The sequence below is a fragment of the Equus quagga genome, chromosome 1 (assembly GCF_021613505.1).
Source record: "Equus quagga isolate Etosha38 chromosome 1, UCLA_HA_Equagga_1.0, whole genome shotgun sequence".
Taxonomy (NCBI): Eukaryota; Metazoa; Chordata; class Mammalia; order Perissodactyla; family Equidae; genus Equus; species Equus quagga.
In genome coordinates, this window is record NC_060267.1 from 15,845,005 (window position 1) to 15,860,255 (window position 15,251).

The following is a 15,251-nucleotide window of genomic DNA, read 5'->3' on the forward strand; positions in this document are numbered from 1 at the left end:
CAGCCCTCCGAGAGTCCCAAGGAGGGCTGTGGCGGCCATAGGCCTGACCACATCTGGTTTCAAGCAGACCTTTTCGTTTGCCCCAGCCTGCCATAGACGAGTGATCATTCCATGGAGGCCATGACCCATGACCGTGGAAAACGTTGGGAATGGTCTAAGCAGTGGCCGTATGCTCGGGTGAGGGGGGGTGGGATCTGGAGCCCAGGAGAACGCCTCTCAGAGGACCACACCTTGCCCATGACTCTTCATGACCCACCAGTGTTGCACGACTTTCTCTCCTGCCCCAGGCATGGAAGGAGCACTGTTCCTACGTATCAGGAAAGTAGGAAAGAGCCCCCTCTCTTCACCCTGAGCCTGCGGGGGGCCCGGCTGGTGTGTTAGAGTGGGCCCTTCCCTGGAACTCTTTGGAAAGTATGAGATATTAGGGAATTCAAAGGATCTTGTCCAATCCCACTTGTTATGGGTTTTTAAGGGCGTGCCTGGGGGATGTTTCTCAGACCACAAAGGGCTCCCCTTTACAAGCAGAGCCCTAGATTTTTCTGAGGAAATGGGGCTCAGGGGTGGGGGCTGAAAATGGAGACTAAAAAGTTTTCATCTCAGACAAGACTGACTCAGGCATCGCAGAGGTAAGGGAGCTCACCTCAGCATCCTTCCCCACCCTATGAGTCCTCTGCCTACTCGGGGGACCCTCAGACCCAATGCTGACACTCTGCTCCTCTTCACATCAAAGCGTGCTGACCTCAGCCCACTTCTCTCAGGCCCTGTCCCTACTAGTGCCAGTGGGCCGAGCTGAGGACAGGCTCTCAGCTGTTAAACACCATGCTGCTCCTCCTGTCCCCCATCCTGGTACCGGAGTGTGATACAATGGTTAGGAGCACGGAGAAAGAGCCGCACTGCTGTGTGACCTTGGGCAGGCTTCTTAATCTCATCTGGTAAAAATGGGGTGATTATGGCACATATTTTATAGGGTTCTCATGAAGATCAAATGAATTAATATCTGTAAGGCATTTTTCGTACCATATGAATATTATTATTAAAGCATTAGAATAAGTGGCATCATGTGTCTATGTCTCCCCAACAAACAGCGAAGGCCATTAGGGACTCAGTTCCCTCGGAGCCTGCCCAACAGGTGCCTCGTATATGGTCAGCCACCAATATACTGAGTTAGTGACTAAGGACCCCTAATGGTCACTCTTCAACAGGGACCTTCAGGATAACTCTTGCCTTGACCAAAGGAGGCTCCCACCTGTCCCTAACTGGTGTAAAAGGAGCCAAAAAGCGATTTCTCTAAACTTTTTAGGCTGGTGCCTGATAAGCAAATGAGTGGATGAGTGAACGAACGGGTGAATAAAAACAGGGGGGAATCCCTGCCCCCACTCCCCACCTCGGTCCTCAGGTTGCCGGGCAGGAAATTCAGAACAACAGACCTCTGGAGAATAGCTCCATTGCCAAGCAGCCCAGGCCATGGTAGTTGTCAGGGCTGGAGGGTGGGGAGGGGGTGGGGGAAGGGGGCTGAGTGGAGCCCCAGCTCCTTGCTGTTCCTCCCTCCCTCGTGTACTCCTGTCTGGTGACCTGGACACATCGTTAGAAAGCTTTTTTCCCCACAGTGGAGCTGTGGGCAGCCTGCCTGACTCCTTCCTTGGGTGTCTTCTGGGCACTCAGCCCCCCTAGGAAGCATTCTCCAGGGACTCCCTGCCTCCCACCCCCCATCACTCGGGTCGCCCACCCTGCTGTCCTCACTGCCAGGACTGGGACCAGCTGGAGTCGTCTCTCAGTTGCTGTCTTGGTTCCTGGCCAGCATGGTGGAGTGTCAGGCTCTGGGGACTGGCCACTCTCTGTTTTCCTCCCTCAGGAGAAAACATGATCCTTTCTAGGTGGGGACTCTGCAGTGCTCTGGGTGTGGGCTCTGGCCTCCTTCCTCTGTGGAGAGAACAGTGTGCTCCTGGAGGTCTTGGTGGTGGGACCACAGCGAAAGCCTTGTGCTCAAGCCTGGCTGCACAGAGGAAGCTTTAAAAAACGCCGATGGAGTGCAGCCCGGGCCATTTTGATGTGCATGCTCCAGATGGAGAAGCTGAGTTGAGAGGAAGAACTCCAACAACCACATCCTCACACCTCACACAACTGCATCCTCCCACCCAGGCTTGACTGCTCATCCAATGGATGGCCTCTTCCGGTTTGGCATCCGTGGAGATGAAGCTGTGAGGATGTGAAGATGGGTGGGAGACCTCGTTGTCTCCAGGCTCTTGGGCTTCTGTCTCTTTTCCTCCACTATAACACCCACCTTGCCCCCCTCTCCCCATACTTGTTCTCTCCCACATCTCCTATCCAATCAAAATTTCAACTTAGAGAACGTTCATCGATGTCCAGTCTTCTATGTGTAAAGCTCCGTGGTGGTGGGACATGGATAAGGCTCTGAGTCAGAGGATGTGGAAGTTCTAGTCCAAACCCCTATCTGACGAGGAATCCTCTGACGGTGAGCCCAGCAGACAGCTGGCAAGCAAGCCTTGGTCTTAAGACTTCTAGGCACAGGAGGTTGCTGCCTCTCTGGTGGTCCCTTCCCATTCAGGCAGGCTTTAATCATCAGAACCACCGTTTATCATGAAGAAAAATAGGCGCCACTTACTGAGCATTGACCACGAACACTTTTGGCCTTGAGGCACGCAGCACAAAAATCAGCAATCAAATCAACTTTATTATTCATGATGTGGCTTACTGATGACGGTACCCACCATCTGGGGCTTCCTACTGAAATCAATTGTTGTTGCTGCCTTGGTGCTAAACTCAGCTATTTCTATGCCAACAGTAGGATTTTTAAAGTGATTTCAGTGCTTTGGGGACACTGCCCTGGTGACTACTGAGAGGCAGGGGCCTCTTTACCTTCTGCATCGAAACAAATGCTTCCTTCCTATCCGCTGATCCCCGTGTTGGCCCGCAAAGCCCCCACTTTATATATGTGGCTGATTTATGCTTTTGGGTGCTTTTTTGGTAACAGCTTTTTTGAGCTGTAATTCACATACCGTACAATATACCCATTGAAAGTTTGCAATTCACTGATTTTTACCATTTTCACAGGCTCGCGCAACCCATCACCATCGAATTTAGAATACTGACATCATCCCCAAAAGAAACCCTGGGCTTTTTAGCAATCACCTCCGTTCCCCCCAGCCTGGGGGTGGTTTGGTAACCACAAATCTACTTTCTGTCTCCACGGAGTTGCCTATTCTGGACATTTCACATAAACAGAATCGTGCAATATGTGACCTTCTGTGACTGGCTTCCTTCGCTAAGGTCTTCAAGGTTCGTCCACGTTGTGGCATGTGGCAGGACTTCATTCCCTTTTATTGAGAGTAATATCCCATCGTATGGATGCGCCACATTTTGTTTATCTGTTCATCAACTGGCGGACACTTGGGTTGTTCCCATGTCGGTTCCTATGACTAGCGCTGTTGTCAATGTGGTGTCTGTGTTGTCAGTCCTGATCACCGAGAGGAACTTGTTTAGACCATCTTTTCTGGTGATTGTGAGTGATGTAATGATAGCAGTTCCCCTGCCCACCCACCTCTGCTCTCAGCCTTGACACATCTGCCCCGGGCTTCAGGGCCTCCTGGGATCATTCTGTGCCTTCGCTGTGGCCCATGGTGGTGGGGGTGGTGTTGGGGGGGATGGACGGGACATGGGACAGGATGACCCATGGGACGGGGGACAGGCACAGGGACGAGGATGAGTGTCCCTCCCTCCCTTCTGCTCTCCAGGAAAGGCACTTTGGGGCAGCGTCATCTGGGTCGGGCACAGCCTGTGCAAACACTTTCCCTTTTGTTGGGAGGCCAGCGTGTGCGGATCACAGAGGCCAGAGACAGCCATACAAGGAGTTGTACCTGCTGGCCGCCCCAGGCCGGTTTTCTTCCCTCACCACTTGGCTGTAGTCCCGGGGCCTGCCCTTCTGCTCCACCCTGGAATCCCAGGCAGGGGCCGGTGGAGAGGAAGGCCCTGGCTTCTGGTCTTGCACAGAGGCTGAGCATGGGGCTTTGGGGGAAGGGTCGGCTGGGGTCTCTGGGCAACAGGGAGCCGACAGATGAGATGCAAACACTTCAGGCCCTGGATTGTTCTGGGCTGCCCTACAGCCTGACAACCACTGGGTCCCTTGTAGCCCCCTTTGTCCTCCCGTTAAACAAAAGGCACTCCTGGAACCAGGGAACTAGGCGGGAGGGGCGGAGGGGCTGAGATTTCAGGGTGGGCTCTGGGTTGCTGTTTTGTGCTCAGGACTTCAGGTCCCTCCCCCCCATCTGCCCAGGTCCACCGACAGAGTATGGGGGAGGGGAAGAAGCGGGGAGCCGGTTGTGCTCCCTGCCCAGGGCTGCTATACCTGTTTGACCAGCTCCTCCCTCTCTCCTTCCGCCTTCTCTGTCCTTGGTTTGGCATCCGGCCATACTCCCTCCCTTTGGTCTCTGGAAGGAGAAGTCTCTCTCCCCTGCTAGGGGTGGTGTTTGTTAGGGAGCGGGTGGCGTGCATTCAAATCACTCTTTGGAAAATTAAGCATTGTTTAAAGGGGCCAGGAGAGGGCCTGGTGCAAACAGGTACTAACTGGATTTCCGTCTGCCTGGTTTAGCACGTCAGGACACCAGAGCCTGGGGAGGCGGGGGAGAAAGGGACGTGGTCATTGTGTTCCCTCTGGGAGCCTCTGGATTTGTCTCTCTGGAAGGGACTTCAAAGAGTGTCCTTGTGTGTGTGTGTGGTCTGGTGTGAGGGGAGCTCGACTGTGTGCCTGTCTTTTTGGATTTATGTCTATCCCCTGAGGAGGGGGCTCCTGGGTCTCCTTCCCTCTGGGTAGGGGGCCACATACCTGTCCTGGGAGCTGGGGGTCTCTGCTAGGGAAGGATGGGGAGGAATCCGTATATGTCCCTCCTGGCAGGTGGGCTGTCCTAGCGCCCCCAGTCCCTGCGGTGGGGGCTGTGGGCCGTCTGTCCCTTTCCCCTCTGGGCATCTGGGTATGTGGCATCTGTTGGTCTCTCTAGTTAAGAGCCATCCATTCCCCATTTCATGCCCTGCAGGATCTTTCAGAGAATCCAGCCACAGCCATCAGGTAATTGCAGCTGGAATCTCTGCCTCGGGGACCCAAACCTCCTGCCTTCCACCCACAGCCTGCCCCACCCGGCCCTGCCTAGGCCTGGGGTGCCTTGCTCAGCTCCCCATTCTCCTGCCTTCTGCAGGTGCGTGCTGTGCCCAGGCCTGCTCTCCTGACTCACTCTGTAATGGGTTCAGGGAGACAGGTGCAGGGACTCTTTCTTCATCTCCTCTGGCCAGTTGGGGGCCTGGGAAGAGAAGGAGGGCGCGTGGCTTCAGACTGACTCACCATCAGTGACCCCTCTCCACCCCACCCCACATACCCCACTCCTGCCTTCCTTTCCGTGATTCATGCCCTGGGAGCTGTGGCAGTAAGAATAATGAAGACCCCTGACCACCTGGCTCCCCTCTTGCCTGAGCTGCCGTGGCCCCTCTACCTCTTTGGCCCTCTTCTTTGCTCTCCGTGCTCTTGAGCAAGCCTCACCACGTTCAGCCTGGCCCGGGAGTCCTGTGATCTTGGGAGGAGAGGAGGGCGCTGGGTTGTGTCCAGGAAGAGTACTGTGCAGGATCTCACTTTATTGTGCAGCTACAGACCCAGAGGGAAGACTGCCAGTGTGTGTGTGTGTGTGTGTGTGTGTGTGTGTGTGTGTTCATTCATTCCTTCCACAAATATTTACCCAGACCCTCTCGGCACTACACCAGGTGCTGAGCGTTCAGCAGTCACTGAGGAGAGCCTGGGCACATGGTTGACCTCCGGGTCAAGGATCCGGAACCCAGGTGCCCTGCCCTGCAGCCTGGGCAGACCTTCGTAATTGCTCTGGGGAGAGACAAACACGGGGTGGTGTCTTTGGAGAGTCAACTGCTCAGGGGAGACCCGAATGCCAGGGATCCCTTTCCTGCTGGGCTTCCCAGTCATTGCGTTTATTTCCCACAGGAGGGAAGGAGACAAGACCCAGGAGTTGGGGTTGCAACGGCTGGGTGACCCCGGGCATGACCGTTCCGGACAGCTTGTGCAAGGCCTGCTGGTTCCTGCCAGTTTCACATTCATTGAATTGCTCTTTTCTGGGCTTCTGGGGTGGCGCTGGAATTGGCTCCTGGGTGGGAGCAGCTCTCTGCTGCCCCCACCTGAGTCCGGCCTGTAGGTGGCAGGTGTCGGGTTAGGCCCGGCCCCCTCAGGGCCTAGCCACTCAGGTATGAGGCCCATCCCCTCCCCTTGGGCTGGGCTCTCCCTTATAAAGGGCCATCCTGGGGCCCTGTCCCCCACCTAGAAGCAGCTTCTCCGCTCCTTCTTGAATCTCCATCTGGTTCGGCTTACTTTCCTCCACTCCAACCTCCACCATGTCCATCAGGATGAGCACCCAGAAGTCCTACAAGATGTCCTCCGTCCCCCGGGCCTTCAGCAGCCGCTCGTACACCAGTGCACCTGGCGCCCGCATCAGCTCCTCAAGCTTCTCCCGAGTGGGGAGCAGTAGCAGCAGCTTCCGGAGTGGCCTGGGCAGCGGCATGAGTCTGGTCGGGGGTTACGGTGGGCTCGGGAGTGCAGGGGGCATCACCGCTGTCACAGTGAACCAGAGCCTGCTGACCCCCATTAAGCTGGAGGTGGACCCCAACATCCAGGCCGTGCGCACCCAGGAGAAGGAGCAGATCAAGACCCTCAACAACAAGTTTGCCTCCTTCATCGACAAGGTGAGGGCTCCCCCTGCGTGGCTGGCTGTGCCTGGGGCCCCACGAGGGTCTGCGCCCTTTCACTTGGTCTCCCCGTCGGTGGGCACATCCCACTGGCGTCCTGTTGGGCCCCACCACTCTGGCAGCGCTCTCCCTTCCAACCTGTGACTCACTCCTTCCATGCACTGTGGTTCTCGCTGGCACAGGGATGGGGAGAGGGTCTGGGCGGCTCTGACTCTCAATCTCGCGGCTTCCTTACTCCCTCCCCCATCTCGCCTCAACCCGATTTCTGACGTCTGTAAAACTTTCTGCCTGGGAGAATCCCGGCGTCCAGCTGTCGGGTGGGAAGGGAGGCCCATCCTCCAGGTTCACCCTCCTCCCTTAGCACCGCCCCGAGCGCTTCTCAAAGTTGCCCCTGTGCTTTTTATTCACATTATTTTTTAATGGTGATTTGATAGGATTCTGGGAGGAGGAAGTGGGTGTCTTGATTCAGACGGGCAAATATTGATTCAGGCCTGTGGCGCCCCAGGGCCCGAGTGCGGGGGCACCACGATGAGTCAGAACTTGGCCCCTGCCCCGGCAGCCTGCAGTGTGGGCGGGTCTCATGGGGGTGAGGGCCAGGCGGCCGTCTTGGGACGCGCTCCTCCACCGGGGAGCTCTGAGCGTCTGGGGTTGGGGGGTGTGTCGGGGTGGGGGTGGGGTGGGGTGGGGTAGGGAGGTGCCAAGGGCTAGCTTCAGGAAAGTCCATCCAGGATTCAAAGTCTGCGGGCGTTGGACAGCCCCCCCCGGGTTTCATGTCCGGTTAAACCCGAGTTTATGGCTTCAGATAACGCCTCTGTTCGCCAACGCCCCTCTCCCTCCTCGGCCCTTGTCCCTTTCACCCTTCCCTACGCGGCTCCGCCCCAATGGCCTGGCTCCGCTTCCCCAGTGGAGGCGCCAGGCCGGATTTTGCAGCCTTGGGGGGCGGGGGCGCTGCCTCAGGGGCCCAGCGCGCCCGAGGATTGGGCCCCTCTCCGCTGACTGGCCGCTGGGCGGCATTGTGGGAACGGAAGGAGGGAAATCCTGGGGCAGATCGGCGCCCAGAGGAATCGGAGTCCCCCCAGGAAGTCGGCCTTCCCCCGTTCTTTGGGGAGGGCTGGCTGGTTCCTTGGTTCGAAGCGCCCTTGGCTGGACTTCTTGACCGCGTTTTGCAAGCCCTGGGGTCCCCGCAGCGAGTAGTTAAGCAAGGCTCTGAGTCCGAATCCCTAGTTCCCAGTCCTTTGATGACTACCTTGCTAGATCTGACTTCCTCATCTATAAAACGGGCTTGATAATCCCTAAATCACAGAGGTTTGCCAAGTCAGGCGTGTAATGTGTGCAAAGAGTTTAGCAATGCTTGGCCCATGGTAAGCAGTCCATTAAAGCGAAATGTTATAATCACTTTTTAAAAAAAATAATTTTGGGGAAGAATGACCTGGAGTGAAAGAGATTTACAAAGAAGGACTCCTTGGATCTGGACTGGCCCCTTAGCCTTCTCTTCTAAGTCCCTGCAATTTGAAAAATGTTACGGGGGGGGGGGGGGCCCCCCGTGGTGCAGCAGTTAAGTTGGAAGGTTCCACTTTGGCGCCCAGGGTTCACCACTTTGGATCCTGGGCGTGGACCTACACACTGCTTATCAAGCCATGCAGTGGTAGGCGTCCCACATACAAAGTAGAGGAAGATGGGCACAGATGTTAGCTCAGGCCAGTCTTCCTCAGCAAAAAGAGGAGGATTGGCAGCAGATGTTAGCTCAGGGCTAATCTTCAAAAAAAAAAAAAAAAAGAAAAATGTTACAACTTTGGGTGGATTAAGAAAAATGCATTCCTCTTCTTGGAACCAGTCTATTATTTTTAAAAAAACATTTCCCCTCTACCATGCCTTAATTTCATCCTCACATCTGGATTCCTTGAGCCCCAGGAACCCAGGACCTTTGTGTTAGGGTAGGAGGAGAGGGTTGTGGATGCAGAGGTGGGGAGGAGGGGGTCTTCAGTCTGCAGACAGATCTACCTAGTCTCTTGCCTCTTCCCTGGAGGAAAGTGACTTCTGCACAGCGATGGGGCTCCTGAGGGCCTGCCTGAGTTCCTTCAGGCCACTGCAGGGTTGAGGACACCCAGGCTCAGAGAGGGGAAGCAACTCAGGTTATGCAGCACAGGTTAGCAGCAGTGTTCCAGCCCAAACCCAGGTCTTCTGGCCACTGCTCTCCAGGCCGTAGGGCTGAAGGTTCCCTATCATCTGTATGAGTCCCTCAAGGCCACTCCAAAGAATGATGATGATGATAATATTATTTGATATGAACAATTGACATTTCCTTTTTTAATCTTATATAAAGTGTTGATCAAAACTTGGCTGTTTTTATTGATCTCTAACATACAATCTAAGTAAATAAGACCTGCTTGTTCTGCAAACACAGCTTCAACATAACTCTCTCCTAGCCGTCCGTTCCAACCACGCCCCTCCCCCCAGCACAAGAGGGACATGTCCCCCCCCTCCCCACCCATGCTGTCTCTCTCAGGTCATAGGTGGTCCTCCCAGAGCAGCTTAGCAGGTCCCTGCGTTCTGGAGACCCCACTGCTTGGGGAGCGGGTTAGGGGAAAAGATAGTGCTTGCTTCCCCCAGACTCTGAGCTGTGCCTGATGGGGACCTTTTTGCTTCCTCCTCCCTCATGCAGGTGCGGCATCTGGAACAGCAGAACAAGATTCTGGAGACCAAGTGGAGTTTCCTGCAGCAGCAGAAGACGGCTCGGAGCAACATGGACAACATGTTCGAGAGTTATATCAACAACCTGCGGCGGCAGCTGGACGCCCTGGGCCAGGAGAAGCTGAAGCTGGAGGTGGAGCTGGGCAACATGCAGGGGCTGGTGGAGGACTTCAAGAATAAGTGAGCCATCCTCCTCTCCTCCACCCCCCCCCCCCCCCCCGTAATGGAAGTCATCCTGCCCTGCCCCACCCCTTGGGACCAGAGGCTTGAGACCCCGTGGCCCACTGCTTGTTGGGCAGTGCAGTCTTATATGATCAGGGTGACCATATGACCAGGTTTTCTCAGGACAGTCTGGGTTTAGCCTACTGTCCCAGCATAATTGCTAATAACACTCACCCTCTTTCAATCTCAGAACTGTCTAGATTAAAACAAACTATGTGTTTCCGTTTATGTTGTAAACCTACAGTGAGAGAGACAGATAGCCAACAGACCTCTGAGGTATATGTACAGCCCTGGCCCCTATTTATTCCTTACGCCTGATTCCCAACACACCCCAGAAAGTTCTGTCTGAGGTCTCATGTCAGTTCCCGTTGCTAAGCCTCCTAATATGCCTGATCCAGTGTGTATTCCCGGGTTTGGAGAGAGAGGTCCTGCTCTAGGCCTTTGCACTGGCTGATGACAGCATGGGGTAGGGGTGGGGGGAGAGCAGCTGGCTGGGCAGAAGGACCAGCCCAGTCCTCTCATATCCTACATCTCCATGAGCTGAATTTTCTAGATGTTCTTGCCCCCCTCCAAGACCCAGGCAACCTCACCTGTGCCTTCCTCCTCTGATGGGAAGTCTTTCCTCACCAGGTATGAGGACGAGATCAACAAGCGCACGGAGATGGAGAATGAGTTTGTCCTCATCAAGAAGGTGAGGGGTCCCCGCCCCCCAGACCCTGGAGGCTGGGCCTAGAGACTTGGACTCGAGGCTTTCTGGGTTCTGTCCGTAAGCGTTTTGAAGTATGGGACAACATCCGGGTGCCTCTAGGTATATAGCATAGAAAGGCAGACAAGGACAGAGAGGTACTTAGCTGCATTTGGACAGAACTCTGGACATCGATGTTGGGACGTGGTTAAGAAAAGGGAGCAGTGGAATTGGAGGTCTGGTAGAGGAGGAGGGGCGGGGGAGGGGGAGAGCTGCAGGAAGGCGAGATAAAGGTGTTTGGGCTGGGGATGCAGGTGTGATGGGCAGAGGCTGGGCTGGAGGATCAGGCCACAAAGTGAGGTGGGGAAGGCCATTAGTTGGAAGCTTCTAAGTCCAGGCCTTCAGTGGCCCTGGGTTGGGGTCGGGCGTGGGCACTCAGCTCAGGCCCCGCCTCCCCCACCCCCAGGATGTGGATGAAGCTTACATGAACAAGGTAGAGCTGGAGTCCCGCCTGGAAGGGCTGACCGACGAGATCAACTTCTTCAGGCAGCTGTATGAAGAGGTATGTTCTTGGGGGCTGGAGACTGAGGTTCCCCCAGCCCCAGCCCCGAGTGCACCAACAGACAAGGGAGCCCCACTAAACAGTTACAGCGACCAAGATGAACCCAGCGTGGATGCTCCATGTGTTCTGTCCCCCTGCATGAGGGAGGGTTTACTACCCCACTGCACAGATGAGAACATGGGCTCAGAGGACTGAAACAGCCTGTCTAAGGTCGTCACACACAGAACAAGGACCCACCTGCAACTCAGGCCCGCGCTATCCCGAAGCCTTTGTCCTGGGCTTTGGGGCCCTTTGGGAGCCCTCTGCGGGCTCAGTATTGGTAGCTGAGAGCGTGGGTGGGCTCTGCCCCTCTGGTTCCTCACCCAAAGCCAGGTTTCCTTTCATGCCTGCCTCGTTTCATCTTTACTGCCCTCCAGGTCCGGGTCTCTGCCCCATCTTCCTTCTTCAGGAACTCTGCCATCTCCCAATCCTAACTCCCACCTGCCCCTCTCCTCTGTTGCTGGCCCCTTGACTTGTCCCCTAAGGAAGGCCCTTCTGCAAAGGGGGGCTCCTTATGTGCAGGCACAGAGCCTCCCCACCTCCCCTCCCCACCACAGGAGATCCGTGAGCTGCAGTCCCAGATCTCGGAGACATCTGTGGTCCTCTCCATGGACAACAACCGCTCCCTGGACCTGGACGGCATCATTGCCGAGGTCAAGGCCCAGTACGAGGACATCGCCAACCGCAGCCGAGTGGAAGCAGAGTTCATGTACCAGACCAAGGTGAGGAACAGGGTCACTAGGCTGCCCTCCACTCCTGGCCAGTTCTCTGCCCTCGTCCATGATGATGGAACAGAATTTCAAACTCCACTCTGCCTGCTGTAGACTGGGCCTGCTGAGTGGGTGCTGGAGAGATGGGGAGATGGGGGCGTCCCTGTGCCCAGAGGCCTGGAAGAAGGCCTTCAGTGGTGTGTGTGTGGGGGGATGGGGTGGGATGACCTGGGCTCTGGTGACTGGGCTGAGAGGGCACTCCCCTTTGGATGGAGGGCACCTTGGGTTCCAGGGGGTGCCCTCTCGAGCCCCACTTCTCGTCTCACACCCGCAGTACGAGGAGCTGCAGACACTGGCTGGGAAGCACGGTGATGACCTCCGTCGCACAAAGACGGAGATTTCTGAGACGAACCGGAACATCAACCGACTCCGGGCTGAGATCGATGGCCTCAAAGGCCAGGTCTGGGCTGGATGGGGGGTGGGAGAGGATGCAGAGACACATCTGGGTGACAGGAGGTAGTGCAGGAAGGAGGGAGGGGTCTGGGGGTTGGGGAAGGGATCCTAGATCAGAGTTTGGGAGTTGGAGGGGCAGCTATGTCCAGCTTCCTGAATGGCTACTGAGGGGCTGAGGGATGCTGAGGAGGTCATGGGGGCCATGGCAGGGGTCAAAGGGGGCTGGGCAGGTAGGTTGGGGTCCAGGATGGGTCCCCCAAGCCTGCTTTATTTTGTCTGTCTTATATATCAGGGTAAGATTGGGCTCTGCTGCTGTAAGGAAGTCTAGAAAGCAGAGATCTAGCCTAGTTAGGGTGGCGATAATGCCTTGTGGTGTCCTGGGTGAGAAGTCTGTGCAGGGAAGTGCCTGGAAGCTGCTCATTTCCCCATTCCGCCTCCTGAATCTTGTCAGTAGCATTTTCTTTGAGCTGGATGGAGTTGGTTAGTCTAGGTCAGGGAGGGGGTCACTAAAGGAGGGGAAAGGGAGGGTAAGCGCAGGGGGAGGAGGCCACCAGATTTTGCTCTACCTGCTTACCTGTGCCTCTCCCCGCCCAGAATGCTGCCCTGGAGGCCGCCATCGCGGATGCTGAGCAGCGTGGGGAGCTGGCTATCAAGGATGCTCAGGCCAAGGTGGCCGAGCTGGAGGTTGCTCTGAGAACGGCCAAGCAGGACATGGCGCGACAGCTGCGTGAGTACCAGGAGCTGATGAACGTCAAGCTGGCCCTGGACGTGGAGATCGCCACCTACCGCAAGCTGCTGGAGGGCGAGGAGAGCCGGTGGGTGTGGTGGCCTCTGTCTGGCCTTGGTACCCCATCCCTGGGACCTGGGGTGGGGAGGGGTGGGACTTGGGTCCTGTGTCCTGGGACAGGGCTGGGAGTTGGTCTTGACATCCTACGTGTCCTCTGGGTACAGGCTGGAGTCTGGGATGCAGAACTTGAGCATCCATACCAAGACCAGCAGCTACTCAGGTGAGTGTCCTGACCTTGGGGTGCAGGGCTGGGGGGTGGGGCCTTTTTACACAGCTCCTATACATTTCCCTCTTGTACGGCCGAGGAAGCTGGGGCCCAGTTAATGTCCTGTCCAAGGTCACATAGCTAATATCAAAGCGGTCCCACTCTGCTCTTGGTTTTCCCCAACAATCCTTGAGTCCTGAACCAGGGCACTTCCCACACCTGGGGACGAGGTAGGGAGTGGCAGGGAGAAGGGGGCCTGGACCCTGATGTGCGCATGGGCTCCTGGGCTCATGTGGCTGCCTCTGTCCCTGCCCAGGTGGGCTGAGCTCGACGACCTTCGGGGGCCTTACAAGCCCTGGCCTCAGCTATGGCCTGAGCTCCTTCCAGTCCAGCTTCAGCTCTGGCGGGAGCTCCGGCCCCATCAAGCTCATCAGCCCCCCCTCGGCCATCGTGGTGAAGAAGATCGAGACCCGCGATGGGAAGCTGGTGTCTGAGTCATCTGATATCCTGCCCAAGTGAACCACCCCTGCCATCCCTCCCAGCCTCCCCACTCCCCTGGCTGCCCCGGAGGCTCTGGGGCAGGGAGCTGTGCAGGGGAGCGTTGGAACAGGAGGCCCACCAGAGGCTCAGCCCCAGTCCTCAGCCCACCCTTGGGGGGAATCTACTGCTCGGGGTACCCCCTTTTCCATGCCCCCACTAAAGGCCAATTCAAGTGTCTTTTCCAAAATAAAGCCTTTGCTGGCTCTGTCAACCCTCTGCTGTGTGCAGCCCTTGTCCATGGTGTGGAAGAGACGTGGTCAGGAGGCCTCCTCCTGGGACTCAGAAGCTGGGGGGCCTGGGCAGTGGGGGGCACTGGGGAGGAAAATCTGGCCTTCTTGAGGCTGTTCCCAGAGAGACTTCTTTGCTGAAAGCTCGTCCATGCCTTGGTCATTAACGTGCTCTCAAATACCCCATGTCATTTTATCTGTGCAACAAACCCTGTGAGGCAGGCAGAGGGGTCTTAGGCTGTATTCTCAGGAGAGAGTCTAGTTTCCATTCTCGTAGGAGGAGGTCGGCCTCAGGACCACTGCAGATAAGGCAAGCCAACCTCAGAGAGACCAAGTAATTGGCCTAAGTAGAAAGTGGCAGATCTGGGCTTCGAGCCCAGGCCTGTCCGGTTCTCCAGCCTGTGCTCCTCCTCAGCCAGGCCCATGGTGCTCCCCTGGTGGCCAGAGATGGCTTTTTACCATCTTCATTCCTTTATAGCCGGGGACCAAGGAGTCCTGGTTGGGGACTAAGGAGTCCTGGTTTTCTCGCCCCTTAGAGGCCCAGAGTCCATTCTTAGGGACTGGGCGTGTCACACCCACGGTTTCTGAAGCCAAGATAGTATGGGACTTGGCACCGAAGGGTGGGCTCTTCCCAGCTCCACTCGCGGTCTCACCCATCCTAGCTTTCTATTTCTACGCCTTTACATGGCGTTTATGTCGTATATATGGCCGAGTATGTGCAGGGCGTGTGCATTCTGTGTTTGCATGTGGAGGGTGTGCTGTGTGCATATGGGTGTGTGTAGGTTCTGTGAAGTGTGTAAAGGGGTTCACCTATCTTTGTTGAAACACAGTCTCCAGGGGGCAAGGGAGGAGCAGAGGTTTCCGACACAGCTGGGTGCAGCGGTACATCTCTGACGCTTGGCTCCACGGCCGCCCCGACGGAGTCCAGGCAGACACATTGGCCCCTTAGCCCTGGACTAAGTGTGGACAAGCCCTCACTTAGCACGACTGAGATGGGGGCATTTGCAGACTTCCCAAAATACCAAGGGAGAATAAACACATGCAGAGGGTACAGTAGTCGGGACAGGCTGGCGCACGATGCTGAGGTTCTGGCCCTGCTGTGGGGTCTCTGGGGCCCCTGTCTCCTTCCCAGCCCCTATGTTCCTACCCGAGGGCGGGTCTCGCTACCTGCGTAGCTACCCACCTCAATGGAGCTGCTTCCAGGCTGATCCCAGGCATTCTGCCTCCCCCACCCTGTCCCACCCAGTGCTGGAGCCAGGGCCAGGGTTCTGGACTCTGTCACAATAAAGGACTTCACTCTTCGACGATAAAACTAACAGCACCATTATCTAGAGAAGTGGCTCTCTAACCATTTTGGCTGCAGCTCCCAGGAAGAAATTC

The 15,251-nt window shown here is 56.3% G+C and overlaps 1 protein-coding gene across 1 annotated transcript; it reads left to right on the top strand.

Annotated features, from left to right (window-relative positions):
• The first annotated feature begins 6,315 nt into the window (after positions 1 to 6,315).
• On the top strand, positions 6,316 to 13,860 carry KRT8 (keratin 8). Its single transcript, XM_046638450.1, has 9 exons — positions 6,316 to 6,747; positions 9,413 to 9,621; positions 10,294 to 10,354; positions 10,815 to 10,910; positions 11,507 to 11,671; positions 11,994 to 12,119; positions 12,707 to 12,927; positions 13,064 to 13,119; positions 13,421 to 13,860. Exons 1-9 carry the CDS (start codon positions 6,400 to 6,402, stop codon positions 13,621 to 13,623), a joined length of 1,485 nt encoding a protein of 494 aa, XP_046494406.1. The 5' UTR covers positions 6,316 to 6,399; the 3' UTR covers positions 13,624 to 13,860.
• Positions 13,861 to 15,251: the final 1,391 nt, after the last annotated feature.

What these genes read in the sequence shown, in the direction of transcription:
- KRT8 (XM_046638450.1), top strand. Translation starts at nt 6,400, where the DNA reads ATGTCCATCAGGATGAGCACCCAGAAGTCCTACAAGATGTCCTCCGTC. An exon ending in TCGATGGCCTCAAAGGCCAG is followed by an intron (nt 12,120 to 12,706) that starts GTCTGGGCTGGA and finishes CTCCCCGCCCAG; the next exon opens with AATGCTGCCCTGGAGGCCGC. An exon ending in CTGGAGGGCGAGGAGAGCCG is followed by an intron (nt 12,928 to 13,063) that starts GTGGGTGTGGTG and finishes CTCTGGGTACAG; the next exon opens with GCTGGAGTCTGGGATGCAGA.